Raw genomic sequence first — 26942 nt, forward strand, 5'->3', positions numbered from 1 at the left:
GTATTATCAAGTGGTCAAAAACAAATACAAAAAGTCTCCAGCAAAAAGTAAGAACACTTCTTACAAAGGCGCAAAAACACCATCCACGCAGTGCAGTAGAGAGAACAACATTACCGAGATATCAAGGAGGAAGAGGACTTACGGAAATAGGTAAGCAACTTGATAAATGGATTGCTAATATAAAAACTTATTTTCAGGTATAGGCTGAGACATCTACTTTACATCGATCAATTTGCGCCGTAGACGATACAATACCGCTTAAACTAAGGGAACAAGAAATGCGCATAAACCATCTGACTAAGCAAGAAAAATTGCACATCTGGAAGAGTAAACCTCTCCATGGGCGACATCTCAATGAGATCAGCCAAGAATGTGTCGACAATACAGCGTCGAACTATTGGTTGAAGTATAAGAAAGGATGTTTTTCGAGACTGAGGGTTTTCTACTTACCATTCAGGATCAGGTTATTCCAAATAAAAATTATCTGAAATATATTGTTAAAGATCCTCAAGTACAAAATGACAAATGCCGATATGGATGCCAAGCCCAAGAAACCATCCAGCATCTTACCAGTGGCTGCCAGGCGTTTGTCGGCACTGATTATAAAGAACGCCATGACTCAGTCGGAAAGATTATCCACCAAGAACTTGCTGACAAACTGTGACTTATCCAAACCGACCATCTTCCTTACTATTAATAAGTCTCTGACAGAATACTTAAGAATGACAACTACAAGCTATACTGGGACCGCACTGTGCTCACAGACCAACCAGCGGCACATAACAGACCGGATCTCATACTAGTTTATAAACTTACTAGGCAAACAACACTTATTGATGTGGCGATACATAACACCAATAATTTGCGTGTTAAATACAACGAAAAGATCGCCAAGTACAGAGATCTAGAAATACAAATCAGTCGACAATGGTGAATGGAAAGTACCCAGACAGTACCTATTATTCTATCTACTACTGGTGTTATTCCCAAAAATCTCATAGCGAACATTAAACAGCTGGGTCTAAATGAACATCTTTATAAGACCATGCAGAAAGCTTTACTTCTCGCGACATCCAGATGTGTACGAAAATTTTTGGGGTATACTTCAACATACCAAGTCACCTAGAGCTCGATAACACGGAAAGAGTACCACCAGAGCTCAATTCTGTTGATACCGTAGGTATCTGGGATGAGTGAATTTTCCCCTTAGAGGGAGTGTAAGCCGTATGGCTAAATCTGGAATATTAATTAGATTGTATTGTAATTTTTTTTCTTCTTATTCCTCTTTATAAGCAATTCTGCTTGTTCACTGGCAGATTGATACCTCCATGGAAGGTTGTCACTTCATCTTTTGCGCGGTCATCCAATACTTCTTCTACCGATTGGTGTCTTATCCCTTGCTATTTTGACGACACGGGTCTCCATTCTGCTTATGTTGCATATCTCCATTTTTCTATTTTGCGTCCATTCATTTATACATTTACATTCACGTAACATTTTCTTCTAATGTCTTTACTTCTCATTCGATCAGTCAGCGTATTTCCTGTAATTCTTCTCAGTACTCTCATCTCTGCCGTTTCGAGTAGAATTTGCGTTGTGGCTGTATCGGGTCTTGTTTCTGAGGCATATGTCATTATTGGTCTTTCACTGTGTTTATAAATTCTTGACTTTATCTTAGTGTTACTGTGTCTGTTTCGCCATATAGTGTTATAAGGTATCCTGCTGGTCTATTTACTTTTTGTACTTGATCTCTCACTTCTTTGTTAAGGTCTCCATAGCTAGACAGTGTAGTTCCCAGATATTTTATTTCCATTACTTGTTCAATACTGACGCCATCAATTTCTGTTTTACATCTGGTTGGTTCTTTGCTGACTACTATTGTTTTAGTTTTCTGATATGAGTATGTCCGATTAAATTCTTTTGCTCTTAGGTTAAATCTGTGGACCAGTCTTTGAAGATTATCTGCATCTTGGGCTATCAATATTGCGTCGTCTGCGTAACAGAGTATTTTTATTTCTTTGTTTCCCATCCGGTATCCTCTTCATTTGTTAACGCTTTTTATGATTTCATCCATAATCAAATTGAACAGCATGGGGCTCCATGAATCCCTTTGTCTTATTCTGCTGCCTATTTCTATCGGTTCTGTAAGTTGTCCATCTATTCTGACTTCCATTTTGTTGTTTGGACAGATGTTTTGGATAGTTTTTATAAAATTTAGGAGAACTTTTCTATTCTACAGAAGATGGATTACACCTTTGAGTCTTACTCTGTCAAACGCTATCTTTAGGTCAATTAGACATAGAAATGCTGGTCTAGTATACTGTAGTGATTTCTCAGTAATTTGCTTTATAACGAATATTGCATCTGTACACGATTTTCCACTACTAAAACCCTGTTATTCATCTGCTAAACTTATCCTCTGATTTATTAGCACTTGTAAAATTGCACTCTGTAATATTATTAGTAGTAATAATTAAACGTATCATGTCAATAACAAAATATGATTGATTGACTATTAGTTATCGTCCCTATTAAACTGTGTTTCTGTGTAACGTGTCATTCTAGCATTTTATATAGATAGACCACAACTTGGCAACAGCGTCGTCGTTAAAACTCAATTATTATTTTTTAGAATTTACTGTCTACAATTTAGATACTCTACTACAATATAATTGGCCTAAGCTTATTGTAACTAATTCATCCGTTCCCTAGATTTAACTATTTTCAAAAATAAATTTATTTAGGGAACTGCATTAACCTAACGGCAAGTTTATCGTTACAGAAATTCAAAGAATTCAAGCGGTTCCCCACGTTATTAATTACTGTGGAATTTACTATAAAGTCGATAAATTCCAGTTATTAAATTGGTCCAGGGTAGTAAATAAACATGCATTGCCGAAAGGAGCTTGGGAATTCAGGAGCAGCAGTCGGTTCATTATTAATACAGTCTTTTTTCAGATTCAGCTCGAGTTTATCTTTCTGGATACGTTTCACAAAATATAGGTTGGCGGTTATCTGAAAATTCTTATTATTTTTATTTAAAGACAAAAATTTTATTTATAGGTACACAATAATCTCAGCATGATAGTGATTATTATATATCACAACATGAGGTCACATAAAAAAGCGTGCTATAAGCAGATAACAAATTTAATGACAGTTTTTGTAAAAATATTTTATTGCAAGATGCTTCCAAAATTCTAGATTTTAAAATTGTTACTATATTGGCGATTAATAATTTAATGACCTATTATCAAATACCGTACGAAGTCAAAATTATACTTTTAAAAATGAAAAATAACAAATCCTTTGGCGATAATAGAGTAGTGATCGAGACGATCAAACTAGTAGGAAATAAAATTATACACATTTTGGTCAAACTTTTCACCGGATAAATCTACCAAGCAAAAACCTCTTTTCAATAAAACTAAACAAGACAAGAGATCTAAACTATCCTATCAGTGTGTCATCACACATTGGTATATAAATGTTGTAATTGGTGTATAAAGAAAAATGTTGAAGGCAGTGTGTATTAAACACACTTATGCAGTGGAAACATTTTTTTAAGCCCTTTTCTCTATTCGGATTGCCGAATATAGACCTCTCCTAATTCTCGCCATTCATCTCTATTCTCTGTAAGACGTTTCCACATTGACCTGCAGTTCTTTTAATATCGTCGCTCCATCGCATTTGCGGTCTTCCTCGTGGTCTTTTGGCTTCATATGGCCGCTAATTCCCGATTTCTTTATTCCATCGGCCATCCGTAGGACGTTCGTTATGTCTAGCCCATTTCCATTTTAGTTTAGCTGCCAGTTCGACAGCATCTTTTACTTTTGTTCTATTACGAATTTTTTCATTGGTTTTATGGTCTTTGAGTGAGATACCCAGCATCTGTCGTTTCATATCTCTCTGAGTTTTTCTGATTTTCTCCATATTTATTTAAGTGAATGTCCAGGTTTGAGCTCCATATGTAAGTACAGGTGGGATACAGGAATTAAACACTTTGGTTCGCAGTCTTTGAGGTATAGTTTTATTTTTAAGTATGTATGGGAGTCTTCCGAATGCTGCCCATTCCATTTTTACACGTCTGCTTATTTCGGTAGTCTGATTTTATTTGTTTACCTTGACATTTTGACCTAGATATGTATATTCATCGACGTGTTCTCTCTCTGTCCCTTCGATGTTTTCGATGTTTATCATAGGTTTGTCATCTTTGTTTGACAAATTAGTTTAGTTTTGCTGAAATTCATTTTTAGTCCTTTTTTAGGGATTCTATGTGTAGCTCCTTAATCATCGTATTCAGTGCATTTCACGTGTCGGCTATTAGTACTAAATCATCTGCGTATCTAAGATGGTTCAAGTATCGTCTGTTAACAGCTAATAGGGATTCCCTTATTTTCCCAGTCTATTGGCTTAAAGATATTCTCTAGGGCAGCTGTTAATAATTTTGGAGATATTGTGTCTTCTTGTCTTACTCCTCGGTTGATTTTTACTGGTCTTGCTTCGATTCCATTACCCAACGTCACTATCATTTCAGCTTGTTCGTAAATATTATGTATTAATATTCTGTACCTGGAGTCGATCCGGTTGTTGACTAATGCTTCTTCTATTGCCAACAGTTCTATATTACTTTTCTTTATCCGGCTTGTTTTACTGGTTGATATCCGTCAAATTTATTTGTTAACCTGTTTGTAATAAGCTTTGTAAAGGTTTTGTAAAGTTGTGAAAGAAGTGAAATTGGTCAATAATTTTTCAGATCTGTGGTGTCTCCCTTTTTGTGTATTGGTATTGTTTTAGTATTGTATGTTGCATTGGAATAGACATTTTTTAAATAGTATATTTAGATACGTGATAGCTTCTTCTTCGCTTTCTTTCAGCATTTCTGCTAGGATTTCATCGTTTCCAGGAGCAGAAACATTTAAACTCACAAAAATGGAAGTAAAGAAGATTAGTCTGTCTCAGAGGACTATTGAGCCCCAGGTCTCTCTCGGTCTCTCTTGGTTGGGATTCGGTCTCTCTTTAAAAGACCGAATCCCAAGCGTATAAATACGTCGTTAAATACAACAAACGCTTTTAGAAATACCACGTCGTTAAGATAGAACTGAGCATACTTTAAATACTTTTAAACTGAACAATGTTTACATTTTCCTTCTTTTCTATTTCCTAAGATTTTGCAGAATATTTTTCATTTCTTAGGACTAAGTTTCTGCCAAGTTCTGTCTAAATAATTCTATATTTTTGATGAGGTTTATTTTTGAAGCGAAGTTACAATTAGAAGTTCAAAGTGTTATACCGTCTCAAAAATATCGGCAATTATCAAGGTACAAATTGGTTAATCTGTGACTTGACTGTTGAATTAATTTTGTATATTTACATAGGATTTTATACATTTCTTATTTATTTTTAGGGCACATACTACCTTCGCAACATAAATGAAAGCATGGTTGATGCCACTTTGTTTCCTCTGTGGAAAGCAAGACTTGACTACGCTTTCTTTATAGAAAAAATCAGAGTTTACGACGCTAGTGCCTATGTTCAAGTAATCGAACTGTAGATATATTGGAGTTGATGTGGTTGCTATAAAATAACATTTAAATTGACTTATAATGTTTTCTTTCTCTTTATTTACTTTATTAAACAAAACAATAAAATATTTGTATATTTTTTTATTTGTATAAGCTTTAATAAACTGTTTACTTCAAATACCAGCAAAAAGTGTCATTACCTGAATTGACAATCGCAAGTGCGACGTTGCCAAAATGTCGAATAAACAATAGTTTTACTCAAAACTAAAATCCACATCACTGCTCAAACCTACATGTTCGCTCCGATATGTTGACGATACGTTCATTATTTGGCTCCACGGCAGAGATGTTTTGGTACCTTTTTAAATCCATCTGAATGGTATACATCCTAGTATCCAGTTCACGATCGAGGTGAGAACTGATTCATCCCTACCGTTTCTCGACGTTACCACAAAAAAAAACCAATCCCAAGGTTTTTATCACTCTGTTTAGCGAATACCCACCCATACCAATCGTTATTTGCGTACAAACTCTCATCATCCACCTTCCACAAATTAATTCAGCCATTAGTACTGTTCAATCACAAATTAACCCCTTAATTTGTAATCTCACATTATTCTTAACTTCTTAATGTATTATAGTTTCACCGTGTATAAGTGACATTGTAAAACCATATCGTATAATATTTTATTAATTAGTTCATTTACCTGTAACTAAATAAATTTCCGAATAATATATTTTCTAATTGAACTTCCTAAGTGTCGCAATTAAGGCGTAGATTAAATTGTAGTGTAAGCAAAGTTTGTTGGTATGGTATGATAAGAAGCATTAACCTCTGTGCTTAGGTATGAAATATTTGTGAGATTATAAATTGGGGATTTGAGCTCATGTGAGGGCAGTCTACTACAGTCAATCATAAGTAGTTACCTAACGAACATCATATTGTGTAATTACCAGTAGCTGTCAATAAATCAACACTTTTACTCCACAACTTCAACTTTTATTATACCTATCATCGTCGATCGACAAGAAGCGGACAAAGGGGCATTTACAGACCGATTCGAACCTCAAATCTACGTTCGAAACTTTCCAAGTACTTTGTCTCCAGATCAATACGCCTTTGCGATGATGCAAATTGATCCGCTGAGCTTTCTAGTTTAAAACAGGCCCTCATCCAAAACATTAATCGCGAAAATCACATGAATAAAAGCATCGACAGACATGAATCTCCCACTCAATGTCAACCTAAAAACTCAGACACTCATCATACAAAAGTTTTTCTTCCTTACATCAATGGTGACACTGACAAAATCGACCAAACTTTTAAATCAAGAGGAACACAGAATATATATATCCCCCTAAAAAAACCTTCATCTCTTGTCTGATCAAATAAAGATAACAGTCCAAATGAACAGCACGGAGTTTATCGAATTCCTTGTGCAGACTGTCTCCGATCTTGTATACGCCAAACAAATCGTAGAATTTTTGAACATTCCATTTCTGTTCGCAACTTCGATTTAATTTTAGCTTTAGTTCAACACCATCTTTATACAGGTCACAAATTGATTTCAAAAACTCCAGAACCATAACCCCTATTTGCCTCTATGAACCAAAAATTATTGGAGAATCCATAGAAATTAAAAAAAGGCTAAATTGTCTCAATAAAAAAAGTCGGCATCTGGTTACCTTCGACATGGAGACCGCTCATAAATAAAATATCGTCCACTCGATCCTACAATCAAAATCCCGCCGTCAGAAATGTTTGCACCAACCCCCACGATAACCCCCACATCAACCTCAGCCCAAACCACCCCACCGAGTATTATCCAAACTTATTGCAACCATTAAGAGAAGAAATCAAATAAAAATGGCGGCATTGGACTAAAACGAAAGTTGTTTTATCTTGATAATGCACCAGCTCACAAATCCGTTATTGCAATGGTCAAATTCATTCAATAAAGTTTAAATTGCTACCTCATGCCCTCTATTTACTAGATTTAGCTCTCTCGGATTATTTTCTGTTCGCAATCTTAACAAAATGGCTCAGTACTCAAGGATTTTCCAACCGTGAAGAAATAATGTCGACATTTAATGGCTATTTTGTGGAGAAAGACAGTTCCTATTATAAAAAGGTTGTCGAACTTACTGAATATGGCTGGGGAAAGTGTATATAGCTAAAAGGAGTTTAATTTGAAAAATGTATACATTTTTTTCCAAATTTTTTTTTGTTTTCTTTGTTGGGTCGCGTACCGGTGATGAACCGGTGATAACTAGATGGAGAACAAGTACTTTCATTCATTGTCATATAACTGTCCTCTTTCTGTATAAAAATTTTCAATAATTTAACACACATTTCAAAATATATCCCTTTAATAAATATAAATAACTTTAATAATTTAAATAAAATAAAACATCACATTTTCTTTGAACAAACAATAACATATACCTTACTCCTATATCATCTGTTAACATCCCTCCCCTCAAGAAACATCCTCCTAAGTTGTCAGACAGTTACAACATTGACCGAAGATCACTCATTATCAATAATACGGGATAGTTTGAACTATGTATCACCAAGCACTATATAAAAACTCTTGTAATGTAAGTAGTATTTTGTTTATTTCTAATTTATTACAATTCAACAGATTTTTTTCTCTTACCAATTTGTGGGTTGTTACTTTGTCTGCTAAAGCAATTTTATGCATATTAATAAACACAGACATGTAATATTGGCATAATTACTAAAACCTTTTTTTGATCTATAACTTTTTTAATCTACATCCTTATAAGACAGCACCCTAATGTGGGCTTTTTATAATTTCAGCATATAATTTACTTTGTACCACTGACCTGATGATGCTTTGCAAATTTTAGAAAGCGAAACCGGTCGTCTTGGGTAGTAAAATTAAATTGATTGTGAGTAAGTCTAATTTATTTTTTTACCTTTTTTTTATTATTTGACTATTTATCTACTGAAATTACAAAATAAATTAATTAACCTCTACAAACTGACTAAAATCCTAACTAAAGAAATTTTTGATGAGCCTACCTATATTTTTTTTCGCGGACCACATTATTTTCGAAGAAAAATACAAATACGTCAAAACACGTGTAAACAGGTTTTCACAAAGGAATTTAAATTAATTAACTAATTATTTTAACATTAACAGAATAATTAATTAATTTAATTGACTGTGTCAACAAAATTACTTGTAATTAATGAAATTAAATGTCATATTTTTGTTTAATACCATAATATAATCTATAGCCTGTAATATATTTTAATTACATTATAATGATGTATAAAACGAATACGTCTATCGCTTCTTCCTCTTTGTTGAGAGCACTAATCTCGCACACCCCATTCCTATGAGTCTCCTCGGATTTTAAACCCTCGTGATTGTCCTTAATTTGCTTCGCCCTTATGTTCCTGTCGTTGTCCCTTCTAGTCGCAGAACAATTTTCTCAACTATTACAGACCAATTCTATTCCATTTCTTTTGTCTCTCGGTCTGAACTAAATTAAAGACGATACAGCTAGGAGAATGTTCGGGTAGCATACTGGATTTATTGCGATTTTGTTTCTGGGAAGTGTCAAGATTGAAACGACAGGAATTTAAAGTTCCTTAAATGTATTTTAAAATAACTGCACATGTACTTGTATTATATATGTACATACCAAGGATATTAAGGAACTATTGGTGTTTTAAAGTCGACATTGTTATAAAAACGGAGGCTTCTGGTGCGAGGGTTTGTAAATAAGTCAAGGTCAGTTTAACACTCTGAACAAATCATACTCAAAAACCCAACGTTTAGGTAGGATTTTTTCTGCTCAAAAATTTCGTACATTCCAAAATTTCCGTGCTTAACTTCTGGGTGACACTTTCCCTCTGTGAACGTGGACTATAATTTCAGTGATTTTTTAGATAGGCTTTTATGTATTTTTAATAAGGCTTTCCCTTCTTGGCTTTCCCTTCTTCTTCTTCAGGTGATATCTCCTCTACGGAGGTTGGCAAACATCATAGTTATTTTAATTTTTGAGGCAGCAGCTCTAAAAAGTTGTTTTGAGCGGCATCCAAACCATTCTCTCAGGTTATTAAGCTATGAAATTCATCTTCTTCCGATGCTTCTTCTGTCATCTATTTTTCCTTGCATCATGAGTCGCAGGATGCCATACTTCTCGCCCCGCATCACATGTCCGAGATACTGCAGTTTTCTTTCTTTAGTTGTAAGTTCAACTTCCTTCTCTTTACCTATTCTTCTCAGTACTTCATTGTTCGTAACTCTATCTACCCAGGAAACACTCATATTTTTCTATAGCATATTTACAATTAAATCCAAACATCACAAACCCTGCACTACCAAAGGTATCCGCATATCAGTCAAGAATATGCGTTCTCTACTGTACATCAAGAAATTTACTACCAACGTCTTTGTCACTGAATATATTTTCAAGTACAGAGGAACCTATCTATAATTTATCAAAACGGTTTAAAAGATGTACTATCAAAATCATTGTATTAATAACAGATTAAAGGGAAGAATTACAAAATATGATGGATGAATTAAATAGCGAATCAACAAAAATAGGTCTACAAATGAATTATAATAAAACGAAAATTATGACCAACCAACCAGAAAAATTAATAATTACAATTGCAGAAACAACTATAAAACAAGTAAAAGAATATGTTTATTTGGACCAACTAATTAAATTAAATAAAGAAAATCAGACCGGCTTGGGTATCCTTCGGAAAACTTTCCTATATACTAAAAATAGAAAATATCCCCAATATTTAAAAACAAGAGTCTTCAACCAATGTATACTTCCTGTTCTCACCTACGGTTCTCAAACTTGAACGTTTACAATGGAAAATATGGAAAAAATAGCAAAGACCCAAAGAGCCATGGAAAGGCAAATGCTGAACATCAGGCTATCAGACAAGAAAAAAATACTTGGATCCGCAACAAAACAAAAGTGACCGATGTATTAACGCAGATAGCAAAACTTAAGTGGAAGTTCGCTGGACATACTATAAGATAGAAAGACGACAGATGGAATAAGATGATTATACACTGGAGACCATATAGTTACAAACGAAAAAGAGGAAGCCCACAAATGCGATGGTCAGATGACTTGAAGAAACACGCAGGCTCGAAGTGGATACAAACTACCTACAATAGAGAGACGTGGAAGAAGGAAGAGGAGGCCTATGTCCAAAATTAAACAGCAAGGGCTGTATAACTAGATCAAAATCATCTGAGAAGCTCTAAAAATGTATCAAAAGAAACTTGGTCCATAATAAACGATCTTCGAGATAAAACTAACACAGCTCAAAGATTTTCTCTTCCAAACTCTGAAAATCTAAATGAATGAGATATTTCCCCGAAAGTTTATTTGAAAATTTCGTTCAATATACGAATATGCATGCTTTGCAAACTGGAATTAAGAAATGTGTTTATATAACCTGCAAGAAATAAAATAGTTTTTTGGCCTTAGTATTCTAACAAGCTGTCTAAAAGTTCCAAGACTGCGAATGTATTGGGGGATATTTTTAAAAATTATTATTTTTCCAGACACAATGACATTGAATCGTTTTTTCAAACTTCGCACTCACTTACATTGTGTTGACAATCTGGAACTCAGAGAGAGCAACGACAAACTATGAAAAGTTCGACCAGTTTTTCAATCTGTCGAGATATAGAAAACTGCAGATAGAAACAAATGTTGGCATAGAAGAAAAAATTATGCTCTTCAAAGAGAGATTGTCTATAAAGCAATACATCAAAAACAAACCCAATCCATAGAGATTAAAACTGTATTTATTAGGTAGTGAAAGTGGATTGATTTACAATTTTCCAATCTATCAAGGTAGTACCACAGAAATTGAACCTTCTTATTTGAAATATGGACAGGGTGCAGCTATGTATTACAATTATCAAAAGTACTTGAACCTAATAAGCATGCATTGTACTGTGACAATTCTTTTATGAGCTATTAAACTTTTTACAAATCTTGCTGCTGGTACTGCAAGGATTAATAGATTTTCTAAACCACCTCTAACTGATGTAAAAGATTTTTCAAACAACGAAAGTGGATCAACGGAACAAATTATCTCTTCTGATGAAATTGTAGTAACCAGATGGTTAGATAACAAGCCAGTGATAATGGTATCCAAGTTCGTTGGGGTTGGTACAAAAGATGTTGTAAAACGTTGGAAATGTTTCATTTAAGTAAGTCAACCCGAAGTTATACAAAAGTATAATAAGCCCATGGGTGGCATGGATAAAATAGATTTTCTTATTGCGTTTTACAAAATAAAAAATAGTTGCTGTAATTGGACTGTTCGACTAATCGTTCATGCAGTTGACATGGCCCTAATAAACTGGTTGGAGTATAATCAACACATGCATACTTTAAGAATTTCACAAAAAGATATCATGGACCTTCTACACTTTAGGATGAAATTTGGGGATCATAAAAGTCAACTCTTTCAATAACCGAAAACGGGGAGGACCTTCAAGCGATACATCTAGCAAAACGCCCAAACATTGAAATTAGACCTCTTACTAAGGTGCAATTTGATAATATATACCATTTAAACATTTGGAAGCATTTGAGATATGGCTATATCGGAAAATACTTAAGATCCCGTGGACTGACCGAGTCACAAATGACGAGGTCCTTAGAAAAATAAATAAGAACCGAGAGGTACCGACCACCATAAAGATTCGAAAGTTACAATTCTTTGGACATATTATGCGAAATGAATCCAGATAAGCTCTCCTTCAAGCCATCCTGCAAGGAAAAATATTTGGAAAACGAGGTCTAGGAAGAAGAAGAACATCTTGGTTAAAGAACCTCAGCATCTGGTTCAATACAACATCTGTGCAGCTTTTCCACGTTGCTGCAGATAAGATAACCATGATGATCGTCAACATTTGTAACGGATAGGCACATCAAGAAGAAGAAGAAAACATTTGCCCGAGCACCTACAGCTACCTTTACCTTTAGGATGCATGAATCCTGGTTATACAGAAAAATCAAGATGAAAATGTTAGAAGTGCAATGTCCATTTGTGCCTTCAAAAGGAAATAAATTGCTTTTTTATGTTTTATATGACTGTGCTAGCTTTTTAGATTTGTTAAGTACTTTTGGGTACAAATCAACCCATAATAATTTTTTTATATATACGTGTTATATTTTTTTTAATGTCCAAAAAGTGTTATATGAATTGTTTTAACTACATTTTATTCAAAACATACTTTTTCGTTTACTGAAAACAAGTGGTACTGAAAGGTTTAAATATGCCACAAGAAAACAGGTTCAAAACCTCTGTAGAGTTAACCTCTATAAGTTATAGTATAGCAGGTGTCACCAATTATATTCACTGAGGGTCCGTTTCGAAAACCCACTACACTTCCGGAGTCCGGATGCTCAGCACTAAACCAGGCAATGGCGTAACCGGTGGGGGGGGAGTACCTAAAAACCCTCCAGTAGTTGTAACCCCCCCTCAGGAGATCGTTCTGGTTACGTAGTTGAAACCAGGCAACTAGGCCACCTCGTTTAGGGAGTAGTATGAAATAAACTCAAGGAAAAAGATAATTATAAAGCTATTTTATTGTTGTTTCTCCCGTTTTGGTTTAATAAATTTTTGCGGCCTAATTTGAAATATTTGTATCTTAGAACTTAATTTAATCATTTAATGCCACTGTTTCTTTCTGCAACTATAATGTTCAACAATTTTCTGCAGCATATCTAAATCTATTTAAACTTCTAAATGTAAGTAATTGCTTACCTCAAATAGCGTTTTTTTACTTTACAACTAAAGTTCTGTACATTTTACGGTGAATAAAAAAGTATATAAGTATAAAAAAGCATACTAATATCTCATTGTTTCTCATCATGTATCTCAAACATAGTACACAGTTTCATTGCCAAAGATTTTAGTTCTGGATATTTTTTGTAACACACATTTGTCTAAAATTTGTCCGAGGCAAGCGTTTCTAGAACTTGAGTATAAACCTAATAATAATAATAATTATTATTTAATATAATTATAATAATTTATAATAATAAATATCTATAATAATAATTTGGATAATCAGCAGTTATCACTTGATAGGGTGAATAGCATAGGTAAAAAATATGGCCTCAAAATCAACATTTTGGAAACGAAATATATGGTCATTAGCAGAAACCCTCCAGAAAAACCGATAATATGCTTAGGTGACGATCGCATAAAACGCGTGAAAACTTTTAAATATTTTGGCACCACAATCAATGACCAATCGGATCCACAACAAGAGATAAAAACCCGAATACAAATGGCAAGACAAGCTTTTGTGAAATTCAGACCGCTCCTATGTAATCAAAACCTAAATTTCGAAATACGGAATGGTCAAGTGCTACATATGGTCCATCTTGCTTTATGGCATGGAAACGTGGACTTTGAAAAAAACATCTATCAACAAACTTGAAGCATTTGAAATGTGGTCATTGAGAAGAATTATGCGCATACCTTGGGTGGATAGAGTTCGAAACGATGACGTCCTTAAGAGAGCCGGCGTGGAAAGAGAACTCTTTGAATTAATTAAAAAACGCAATATTGGTTACCTTGGGCACATATTGAGAGGAGCAAAATATGAAATACCACAGTTAATCCTACAAGGGAAGATCGAAGGTAGGAGAGGAGCCGGCCGCAAACAATTATCCTGGTTAAGGAATATTAAAGAATGGACAGGAATACACAATACAGGCGAGCTGCGTCACGCCGCCAAAAACAGAATTCTAGTAATGAGATAGTCGCCTACGCACTTTAGTGTATGGCATGTTAAGAAGAAGAAGAAGAATAAACCTGTTTTAAAACAAAATCTTCCTGATACTTGATCATTTCCATCTGAAGGGCAGCTCTGTTACTCCTTAAAACGTCTGCTGGTCCATACACAATTAGGCTTGAGTGAAAAACTGTTGCTTAACAGTTTCACAACGTTTTCAATTTGGTGGAAATCAACAAATCGTTTTTTAAATTCCAAATCAAGTTCATTAATGAAACGTGAGAACTGGGTAACATCAAAATCTTTATTATTATCACAAACGGATTTAAGGAGAGGAAAATACAAAAATTCTGCCTTAATATCCTCAGAAAAAAGTTCAATCTTTTAAGAAAAACTTCTAATATCCGACAGAAGTTTACAAACAAGTTTTCCCTTGCACTGTAGTTTTAAATTCAAGAAGTTCAGAAGACTAAAAGTCTGAAGATATCCGCCAAAAATGCGATAGTTGCAACGTTTTCTGTGTTCAAGAGGAAGCTCAAATGGTCATTTGTAGATTCATTGTCAATAGTGGATAGAAATTCTTTTATGTTGTCAAGTATTGCAAAGAATCGTTCAACTACTAAATCTATGCTCAGCCATCTCACGTTGTTATGAAGAAGCAAATCGTCAAACTGAGCATAAGTGTCTTTTTTTGAATAATTATTGACGATGCTTCAAAGATGATTTTGCACGTATAAAGTTCACTATCTTTATGACGGTTTGCATTTTACTGTTGAATATTTACTGATTTTTATAATCACATGATTATAACAATGCAATCGACCAACATCATTATTTTTCTAATTAAATTAAGAATTATGATCCAGTGACCTGCAAAATCCGAAATGTGCCTCGTAGCATGTATCTTTTTCACGCTCGACTTAGCTACATCTTGTTAATGATTAACACTTCAAAATAACAATTTAATCCCAATTTATCACAGTAGGTTTTTGCTGCGAAATTTATACCTGACGTCTCCTAACGCTGCGAGGAATTTTCTGTGCACCATTTATTTAATAAACCGAATACCTTCCGTCTTATTTTAAGAAATTTTTAATTAAGGGATACGAAATTATTTTGTAAATTTTATAAAATATACACACAAACATTTATCTTTTCAAGGTTATTTATTATGTATATTACCTTCTTTATTTCATTTTTTTATTCCAAACGAGGAGAGATATCAAGTAATATATGCCCAGTTGTGGTGTTGGGTTTCTACCTGGTCTTAAGGCACCTGTCCACTAGCAAGTAACTTGAGACAGTTCTTGCGAGAGCGACTTCTGCAAGTGTGTACACATAAAGCAAATATTAAGGCAAGTTACTCTACGCAATTATTGTTGAGAGAAGTTTGTAAAGTTTTTGCGGAATAAATATCGGAGGTGTATACACTGATTCTTGGAAAATTTTCGCAAGTAGTTCAAGATCAGAAGTTGAAATGTCGGCTGTAAAAGTTAGTTATAGTCTCTAATGAAATGGGTTGAGGAGGGAAGAACTGTTTGTCTCAACTTGAGAGCTTCATCAATAGCTTCAGAAATAGCTTTATCATTCCCATAAATAATATTAACAATCTCCTCTTCTAATTCATCGCTATCTGATACATATTCGCTTTCACTTTCTACAAAAGGCTCTTCATCGGAATCCAAGCATGCCAGTATATCATTATATTCTTTTTGCGTTAGTCTACCCAACTCACTTGTATCGCATGAGCGCCTTATTTTTCTCTAATCAGACATTTTCTAATTTCACAATACATTTGCACTGCAACAGTAACAGCAGAATCGAAACGCCGTGTATCAGAAGCTGCCAAATAAATACGGCAGTGAGTTCATCACAATGCATGTTCGAACGTACCAATACGGGATTGGGGCTGATGGCACTGTAACAGCGCCGGATAGATGGGGCAATGCTGCTGGCAAAGGTACAAAAAAAAATTTGATGCCGTATACAAACGGCATGGTATTAAAAACGTTTTCACTCGAGAACGTATATATACGTCACTAAGAACAGTGACACTTTTCCCCAAACCGTATATATACGTCGCTGGTGAAGAAAGGGTTCAGAAAACCAGTAGAACTATCTTCAGAAAAAAACAATTCATTATTATAGGCCACTAAATGAATGTGAGATATGGCCATACCGTGTAGTTTTCCATGTCACGACCGTATTGCATGAAAATTTGTGAATTAGGTTCTACTTACGCTCCACTTTACTTTTGAACTTATGCCGTTAATTGCTTTTTATTTTATCCAATTCTTTAAATGTGTAAATCCATGACCGTGGTCTACCCAGCGGGTTGAGAATAGCTGATATGGACGGGGTTATGTATAACTTGTAGCATGTATAAATTCCTTATAACCATCGAATATTTAATGTATAAAATTTATTTTATACGCCCCTCTGCTGTGTATAAAATTTCTTTGAAGGTTTTGTTTCAGATACCCAGAGCGCGTTTTTAAAAAGGATTCCAATTGGCTAGTCCCTTTGACTTGTAGAGAGTTGAGAGGAAATATGTTTGTAAAAATGTGAATTATACTCAAATATAATGTATCAAGACCAAGTGCTATTTTATTTTTTTTTTCTAGAATATGGTAGCTGCGAATATATTGAAACTTTGCAGCCAAATTAATTTACAGATATCAACTATCTAAAGTTTATCTAAAACGTCTAATTAGAACTTCCAAAAAAATCACCTTGTATAAATATTATGTTATGTTAATGCCCTACTAGTACCTTTTTAAATTTATTTTTATTGCATATCTGCGCTATATTTTGTAGATGCAAAACTTTACGTTAAATTAAATTTAAATCTTTTCATTAATATATGACCCACATAATATAACTTATATAGATTTACCTTCTCATTACAACTTTTTAGAATCTTTAGAGGAATACGTGTGTTGTATGAACATCCTAGCTGGTTTTACCTAGTTTTAGTTTTACTTTAATACCAAACACCAAATCAAAAAGTGCAACTAGATCAAAAGAATTCGCTCCGTTCCGATATTACGAGCTCAACAATTTTAACGAGCTGGCTCTAAGGCTTCTACTTACGGAGTCTTCATAGAGCAGAAACTTTTTAGTAATTCCGTACCTGACTTTCTCATTATACGAGTGAAGTTTTAATTAAATAGATTTAAAAATACTTCGACTTATAGTTTGTTTATATTATTGTGGAATTTTGCAATGTACTTCCCGTTACTTCCGATGGGAATATTTATAAGTTGTCAAAAGTATATAAGCGGATACTTCTCACGTTTTTAATCCCTAATTAATTCATTCGACAGATTTCAAACAAGCCTACGACTCAATTAATAGGAACAAGTTATATCAAATATTGCAGAGCTTTAATATCCCCCAAAAATACATCCGACTGCATTCAATTCTCTTCAATTTAATGTTTTGGTATTTTTCACACGCAATACCGATGGTTTCTATTATTACAATAATATATGTTATTAATGTCTTAAAGGTATGACATTTTTTATCGAGAAAGAGCTTCGAAAGAAAAAGGAAATCCTTTAAAGATTATCATCTTATTGTTTATAACTATAAAACATTTTCTGTAACATATCTAGTTTTGCAGATAAACAGTTTTTTTTGGTTCCTGAAAAATAGCCATTTTGGAATGTGTAACTTTTTCAACACACCGATTCAATTTTGGGTTAAATCGAATTTGACGAATTTTGCTTGTCCAGAACATAAACATAATAAGATGACACTAGATAATTGAAATCCGATCATATGATAATTTTCTATTTAAACAAGCGTGATTCCCGCTAACACTTGTATTAATCAGAATTCTGTTGCCTAAGGTAGGTTTTTAAATATTGTAGCGCAGTAATAATTTCTAGCCAAGAGCAAATTCACATGTGGCGGTTTCACAACGTGTAATTTCACAGCATTCGCATATCTCTAATATTCATTAAATGTAAATGAAGCGGCCATTGCATCGTATAAAACTGAGTAGTTGAATCAAAATCACCCAAAACTAAAAATAGCTGTGAAAACAGTGAATTTTTTAGCGGGATTTGCTAGAAAAAAATTCCATTTTGCAACTTTAAAACTATTGTATTTAATTCAGAATCAAATAACTTAGTTTGAAGTTATAAACATTTCATTACTAATATTTCGAGCGGAATTTTCTCCTAGAACTTACAAAATTAGTTTCACGAGTTTTTGTTTTTAATTTCAGAAATCTCTATGAATTGTTAAACACAACATAGTTTTTTAGTCTTTAAGCACAACGTCTTTTTGTAAAATTGTTCCACATTTAATAAACCTGGTGTAAATTAAATATATCGCATCCTCAGTGTAAGACTGCAGTAACTCAAAATTTTTTGAAAATGAAGTAATCATGGAATTCGATTGTAAATGGTCAAAATTCCATTTCACTTGATATTTATTTTTAACCATGACAATATTGAAATTCTTAGAAGAAATAAATAAAGATATTTAACGGTACTTTTAGGGGTAGGAGCCCTGCGCTACCTGCCTACATAATTTGGATATTATCAGTCAGTTCATAACAAGCTATTACAAAAGTTGGTCGCAAAATCTCGTAATCTCGTTTATTAATATATCATATGTATTTGTAACTAAGTAGTTACACTCGCATCGCATTATTTATAAAAATTATCAAGCCAATCATTTATAGTAACCAGTGTTTTCTAAAACCGCAGTTATAGTTTTCATATAAACAGTTAATCTATTCAAACCAGCAGTGTTGCCAGTAGTTCACTTAAAACATAGAAAGGACATTCCGCTAAGCAATTCTACTTGTAATTATATATAATAGTGAAAATAGCGTCAGTGAGTGTAGTGAGATATTCCATATCACAGTGTTTTCGGACAGATATCAGAAATTTCTATTTAATCTTAGCATTCAATATAAGTTATTGTTTAATCTGTTTTTCATTCCAGCCCCTGGCTGGTGGTCCTTCGTCCTTTAATTCTTTAATCGAGCCTGTTTTCCATTCCAGTAAACATGCATATCTATTTCCTGTAAAACTTTAGAATTGTTCAAATTCTTAACCGGCTAAATATTTAAACAACAACAGTTTAACTATTTTGCGTTTTTGTACATAAGTTCCGTGCAAAACTGTTGTAACTCTAATGTAACATCTATGACACAAAAATAAAATCTACATTATTTACCTGTCTCTACTCATAATTTTTCCAGAGAACACCGGAGGTCCTCCTAATAGGAAGGATTTTCGCCAATAGGCATGCATTTTAGGTAAGTGAGTTACCCCCCGCAATAATAAAAGACAAATAAAAACACACATTTCTTCTACAGAAACATCTTTCTATATTAGTCCAGTCAGAAAGGCTTTTAACTATTTTAACTGAAACAAATGCTTCAAAGCATTCTCTGGCGGATTTCTGAGAATTGATATCTATAGCAGGGTGAAAATCATCAAAGCAAAGAAAGTTCAGCACAATTTATTGGAGACTATCTTTGGTCGCCAAATGGATTTGAAATAACTTTCCAATCCCCGAATTGTACTGGTTTATCATCTTCCTCCTCGTCTGTAGTTAAATAATCACTTCCTGAACTTATATCATCGTCATAACCTTTGTAACCTAAATCTAGGTCTGATTCAGAATCGCTGCTCTGAGACACTATAAACACCTACTTCTCTGACAACAAAAACTCAACTGTTAAGGTAAGTAGTAAACAGCAGCGTACTAACCTACCTTTTCACATAATCCTATCAGTCAAACAGCCAAACATACAAAAATTTTTTCCAGAAAATGAACCAGTTGTAAATTTGCTAACAAATTTTCTATTGTGACATTTCTTTCAGAACCTACATATATAGGAAGCATTTAAATTTAACGCTCACTTGGAATATCTGGTAAATAAAATTCAATAAACTGCCACTTTTTCCACCGCAACATTTTTTATTAAAACGTATTTGGTCCACGCTTTGGTCCAAATAACCCAAGGCTAGTCTATACCCCAACAGTTGTAACCCACTTTGTATATATACGGATATTTTGCATGTTCCTAACCCTCTTTTATATGGAGTTTTCGCAATATGAGTAATTTATATGTATGCAGTAAGTTATGGACAGCGTTTTAAATGAATATTCCATGTAGAATCCTTACTTAGCCCATTTTTAAACTTCCTCGGTCTTGCATCGTAAAATTAGATCTTAGGGTCTTTATGATGCCATAAAAACACAAAGCTCGTTATCTATTCCGGAAGTAAAGAAATATCGTTTATTTTAAATTGGAGAAATGAGCCCGTCATAATTTTTTCTTAATAAAAAAGTTGGAAGTTGCTGGTAAAATTTTTATTATCGGTACTAATGCATTCATTTGTTAGATACGCAGTAGATATGTATAATGGCTAATAAAGACCGGGTGTTACTTGTTTGTCTGAGTATTATATGAATAAAATTAATTATTTTATACTAAATCTTTAATTTTATACTAGACCTATTAGCCTGTTGAATCACATATACAAGCTCTTCACTAGGTTAGTGGCATTAAGATTAAGAGAAAAAATTTGATTTCTACCAACCGACCGAGCAGGCAGGATTCCGTTTAAATTATGGTACCAATGATCACCTTCATATAGTATAAGACACTCATTAAAAAATCTTCAACAATCTTGAACAATCCTCTAGTGACGAATGCAATTTCCAACTTTCCGCCTTTGATGATTTTTTTATAAAAAAAGGAATCTTTGTATGTAGGTATATTTAAAAACACTTAAAACAGCTTACATCAAAAAACACAAACGTTTTCGGAACAATAATTCCATCATCAAGTTAAAAAGCAGATTAGCATGCCTGAGCCACCAAAAAATTAGGGTACAACCCTTTACAAAAAATTGAAGTTAGCAAAAAATGTACATGTTGTTGTCTAAAACTGAGTGATGTTTAATACTTTATTAGGTTTAACTTCAGGCAACACATAACCATGCCTCACGTGAGTTCCAGAGTCCGGAGAGTAAACCTCTACAAACGGACATCAGCAGGTAACTGAGTACCAGCTGATGTCCGTCAGACATCACTTAAGTTGAATTTAAACACGCTACAGCGTACTTTAAATAAGTAAAATGGGATACCAATAAAAAAATATATTTTGATTAAAGTTAGAAAAATTTAACCTTGTAGGTTTTGGATTCTAAATAGATTCAATTTAGAATAAAAATTGCAAAGAATTTTATAATAAAATAGCAAAGCGCCAGATTTATCAAGATTATAATCAATAATGAAATAGGATTAAAATGAACGGATTAAAAAACTTTTCATCTGAGTAAGTTAAAACCATTTATCGCAGAATCGCATTAAATTGAATTGTCACTGCTTTTTAAAAAGGATAAGTTCTACTGACTTACTTATACAGAGTGATTGTTAATTACTTTTACCGATTAACTGAGGAACTAAAAATTAAGGGTATATAGGTATACAACACAAGATATTATTAACCCTATTTTGCCTGACGGGACTCTGAAGTTCCAAAATTTTAAATCGTAGTGATTTTCTTATTACGGCAAAAGTTGGCTAAAAGTTTTAGTTGCTGATGGGATTGACATGCACAACGTTCGTCGAACATAAAAATATAATACTCAATGGGGTATTCGCTGACAATCGCCGGTGATCGAATTTACTGTAACATCAACTAATGTCCTTGCTTGGCGTTTGTTGATTTAAGCAAACTTATTCGTATTTTTTATTACTGTTTATGCGGTTTCCGTTGAATTTCATTTGTGAAGCAGACGCAATCTACTTTAGAGCACCAATAAAATATTTATTTTCTTACGGTGATAAAGTTATATCTAACTTTACTACCCAATTCTTTGGGACTCTAGAGTTCCATCATGATTCAAAACATGTTTTAAGTTTACATAACATACCTACTTAAGTTAAGAATCGCAAATTAATGAAAGGATTGTGTGAAAAATCTTTAATTATGTCGGAGTTAGTGAATATGAAAATGATATAAGAGGTTGGTCCATCTGCAGCTCAAAAAGGAGAAGTAGTTAAAAATAATGTAGTTGAGGTTAAAAAAGAGCTAAATCTCTTAAAGCTGATCGAAAATGACATAAAAAAATGTTTTAGAAGTTCTTCAAGATTTTAACTTGGAAAAAGAAGCAGTTACCCCAGAGTTCGTAGAATGTACAACGCCTACAGATGCTTTTGTTGGACTAGTTGGAGATATTTTAGAGAAAATTACCTGCTGTACAGAACAACAAAATGCTGAATATGAAAAATATGAAAAATTACAGGCAGAATTCGAGAACTATGGTTTAGTAGAAAGAGGAGTCCTATCATTAACCAAGATCAACTGGAATCAAGGAAGACTTATTTATTTACCTCAAAAACAGAAAGGGACTTGTCTCGAAATGTGAAATTAGAAGAATTACAGCGTGGAACTTTTAATTATAGGTATTATAATACTGAAATTGGTTATTTGAAAGCTAACGAAATATCTAGGAAGGCATCAGAGCAGTACATGTATCAAACTGATGAGCAGGGATTAGTTCACGATCTCATAGGAGTAGTTTTATTCTTGACAGCATTGGTTTCTCTAAGTTTTTTGACATTATTGGCAATAAACTAATGGGTCTGTTTGATTTAACTTTTTCTAGTGGTTTATCTGGTTTGAAAATTAGAAAAGTTTTTGCAATTTTTGAGAGCAATAGACCACATATGGTCTTTACGACTGCATTAAATAATTGTGTCAGGTACGACACAATTACGCTGCAACATAAAAGCGACACAAAAACCAAAAAAATAAATGCATGTGCGCTGACAGAACATGCATTAACGTTAAAACATGAATTTAATTTCAAGGATTCCTGTATTTTGGCAAAGGAAAAAAACCGTTGGATACAACGTGGATGTGTTAGTTGTTGCTCTGGAAACCTCAGAGTCTTCTAACATTATTGCCACAAATTGGTCGCATTGCTCCTGTAGTGATCCTTTCCCAAGTTAATATGCTCCTTTTCTAACTTGGCTGCACCGTACTGAAGACGACCAATAGTCAGAAATACGTATATACGGTTGCCTTTCATCTTATACACATATTTTATTATATTTTTCTCTTTTTATTGCGAGCTATGCCGATATCTTTTACCTTTATTTTACCTTTATATATATATATGTATATATATATATATATATATATATATATATATATATATATATATTTATTATTAAAGTAAAAAATAAATGTACGATTGAATTTTACATTACGATGGCATCGAGTCCATCACTAGTAATCAACAGACACGGGAAAATGATTAATGAAAAAGATAATTATAAAAATTGAACTATCTCAGGTTTATATTACACTACCTTTTTGGTGTAATAGATAACCAAATAATAAAACTATAGATGCGGTCCTGTCCATTCAAATGACCCTTTTTGGTAATGATACTGCTGATGTTCTAAGGGAAAAATGTTTTTATACCCTCCTATTTTCCAAGACCTGCAGGTCTTAAACATGTCAAGATTACGATAAGTACATAAAAAAAGCAGCCTTCTCGACCACGTTACACGCTTACATTAGGTTAGGACGCCGAAAGAACTTTCCGTTCGAGCATTTCCCAGAGATTTTTCTTTTTTTCCAATTATTTTACTGAAACCAGGAACACGAATAAGTGAAGAGATTGGCTATAAGTGGCTGCAATAATACACCTCAGCCAACTATAAATGTATTAAGGTAAAAAATATCGGCAATTTCCCTACTGGCAACAATGTAACTGGGTACGTGTGTTGTAGACAAAATAGCTGCTGGAAATTTTATTATATAATGCATGTAATGGTTTTATGGCCAATACAAAATAGTAAGTAAAATCGTAGTATCACAACTCGCAAAAAAGTTCACGTTAAGCGTCTTTTGTTGCAGAAATTTTATTATACAGTGCGTATAAAAAATCTCAAAAGTTACATATATTTGTAGTTTATACAGGTTTACAAAAAAGTTTTCGTTTCAAAAATTTTTTGAATAAATGAAATAATTTATTTAGGTTAGTTATTACTTTGCGGTAATAACCACCCAGCAAATTACAGAGGATGTACATAAACAACTGCAGCAAGTTAGAATTTCAACCTTAAGAAAGAAAGAATCACGGAATCAACTACAAAACCAACAGCTACCAGATACAAATCAACCAGAGATTCCAATGGACCCTCAGACAAATGACATACAGAAGTTAAAGAATATGGTGAAAGGGCTTATGGACCATGAGCGAAAATACTCATAATTTGTTTAAAAGCTTTGTAGTTAATTCAAACCTGATACAACTCATCACAGAACCTACTAGATTTAGAATTAATAATCAACCTTCTACTTTAGATTTATTTCTTATTACCGACGAACAGCTGATTTCATCCCTCGAACTCAGTTCTCCTATGAGAAAGTCAGATGATGGAGTTATAACATATGTTACTACAGACTTTTCTGAAGTTGACCCCTCATTATGTGGACTGCATTTCTCGATACCGTTCACAATATAATTTCTACAAGTACCACCTTCCATAAGATTTATAAAAACAATCTTAAACCCTGGATAAATCGAACAGCAATAAAAAAAATTAAGAAGATTCACAAAAAATGAAGTAAAAATATTAAACAGCACAACATCGATACAAAACAGGCCCCAGAATACGACCTTATTACCGGAAAAATTCTGCACCAACTCCCAGAGATAGGCTTCCACAGATATTTAACTCTATAATGAGATTAGGTCATTTACCATCACAATGTAAATTAGCACAGATAACAATGATATTAAAGCCAGGAAAAGAACCAGAAAATCTACAGACCTACCATCCTATTAATCTTCTTCCATTGGTTACCAAAGTTTTTAAAAAGCTGACACTTAATAGGTTAATGCCTATACTAGAAAACAAAAAACTAATACAATCACATCAATTTGGGTTCATAAAACAACGTTCAATAATACAGCAGGTACAAAGAGTTGTAGTCGATGAAGTAGTACCCATAATTGTTAATAATTTTAAGTCTTCGCCTAGAATAAAATCATACATTGAAGTGCATTATCTATCTCCCTTTTTTGTAAACAACACAAATAGTAAAGGGCTCTAATCTAATCCTGGAACTCTCGATGAAAGTTCTTAGTTTAAGGTAAACATCTGCTATTAAAAATACTGCTTTCTATTAAAAAGGAAAGATCTAAACAGATAATTTATTTAAGTGGTGAGATAATTTATATTTTGACAATCTATGTCAAAGGATGTAATGATTTTCTTTAGGTCCAATGCTTGCTAGAAATCCTTATTTCTAGCAAGCATTGATAGATCCATAATCATCCATAGCATCAGCATCCATAATTCTTATATTAAGGAGAAACTAGAATTACAGTTTTTTAAAAAAAGTTTGTTGATTATAGAGAATCATTTCACGATAATTATATTGACAACTTACTTAAGTGTTTTTTTAATATACCGCTTGATTATCCGTAACTGCACCTTCGATGGTATTATTATTGGCTGCTACAACAAGCATGAATCAATCGTCAGTAAATAATTAAAAAATATGTTTGCTGCTTCAAAAAAGCTTGAAAGTCAAATCAGAATAGAAATATTTCTGAGGACCGGTAATTAGTCAAGTCAAGTCAAGTCAAATTTATTGATCACATGCGACATTATACAAAGTACATGTATGAGACAAGTCAAAGTTACATTTTACAAGGTTATCTTAAAAGTATAAAAATTAATAAACACGATAAAACATACTTAAAAGTTATTTTTAGAATATGGCTCTAGCTCACAAATGTATTGATGTACACACCTCCGAAATTTTGGCTGATGTAAATTCATTCGTATATCTATTGGCAATTTGTTAAAGAAACTTATGGCTGCATAGTGTGTGCTACTTTCCAACAAAACAGAACGATGTTGTGGAAGCATAAAGTGATTGTCTCTGAATCTTGTTGAATAATCATGGTTAAATTGAAATTTATTAAATTCATAAATTTTGCTATGTAAATACATTATACACGAAAATATATACAGACCAGGAATTGTAAGAATATTGTTTTGTCTAAAGATGCCTCTACAAGAATCTCTAAATTTCATTTTATACATTATCCTAATAGCTCTTTTCTGAAGTACGAATATCTGCTCTAATTCAGAGGTACAACCCCAGACTTCAATGCCATATTTGGCTATTGAGTAAAAATGGGCAAAGTATACTGTTTTTAATACTGATGTATGAAAGAGACGTGAAAGAATTCTCAATGCATAACATGCGCTACTTAATCTGGATTTCAAATTAGAAATGTGGTTTGACCATTTACAATTACTGTCTAGAAGTACCCCCAGCAACTTCGTGCAGTCTGTTTTATCTATTGCTGCTTCTATAGTGGCTTGATGGTTTAATAAATTATTTGACGTGAAAATCATATACTTTGATTTCTCTTTATTCAAAACTAATTTGTTGGATAAGAAATAACTGTTGATGGTGGATAGTATCTGTGTGGTTTTATTTTGCAAATTTTGATCAGACGTTCCTGTGACTAGAATGTTAGTATCATCCGCATAACTGATGATGTTAACCCCAGTCAGTGAATTAGTTAACAAAGCCATATCATTAATAAATACTATAAAAAGT

At 33.3% G+C, this 26942-nt stretch overlaps 2 protein-coding genes across 2 annotated transcripts in view; one reads left to right on the top strand and one right to left on the bottom strand.

Moving 5' to 3' along the window:
- The window catches only part of LOC140433576 (uncharacterized), a 29486-nt gene extending 23848 nt beyond the window's left edge, over positions 1–5638 (top strand). Inside the window, exon 3 of the mRNA XM_072521560.1 lies at positions 5408–5638. Coding sequence (XP_072377661.1) covers positions 5408–5554 — 147 coding nt within the window. The 3' untranslated portion in view covers positions 5555–5638. The remainder of the gene's footprint in view (positions 1–5407) is intronic.
- LOC140435237 (octopamine receptor beta-2R-like) overlaps positions 1–26942 on the bottom strand; it is a 340883-nt gene that overhangs the window by 64403 nt on the left and 249538 nt on the right. The window lies entirely within an intron of this gene.

This window comes from Diabrotica undecimpunctata, chromosome 2, assembly GCF_040954645.1.
Source record: "Diabrotica undecimpunctata isolate CICGRU chromosome 2, icDiaUnde3, whole genome shotgun sequence".
NCBI classification, from domain to species: Eukaryota; Metazoa; Arthropoda; class Insecta; order Coleoptera; family Chrysomelidae; genus Diabrotica; species Diabrotica undecimpunctata.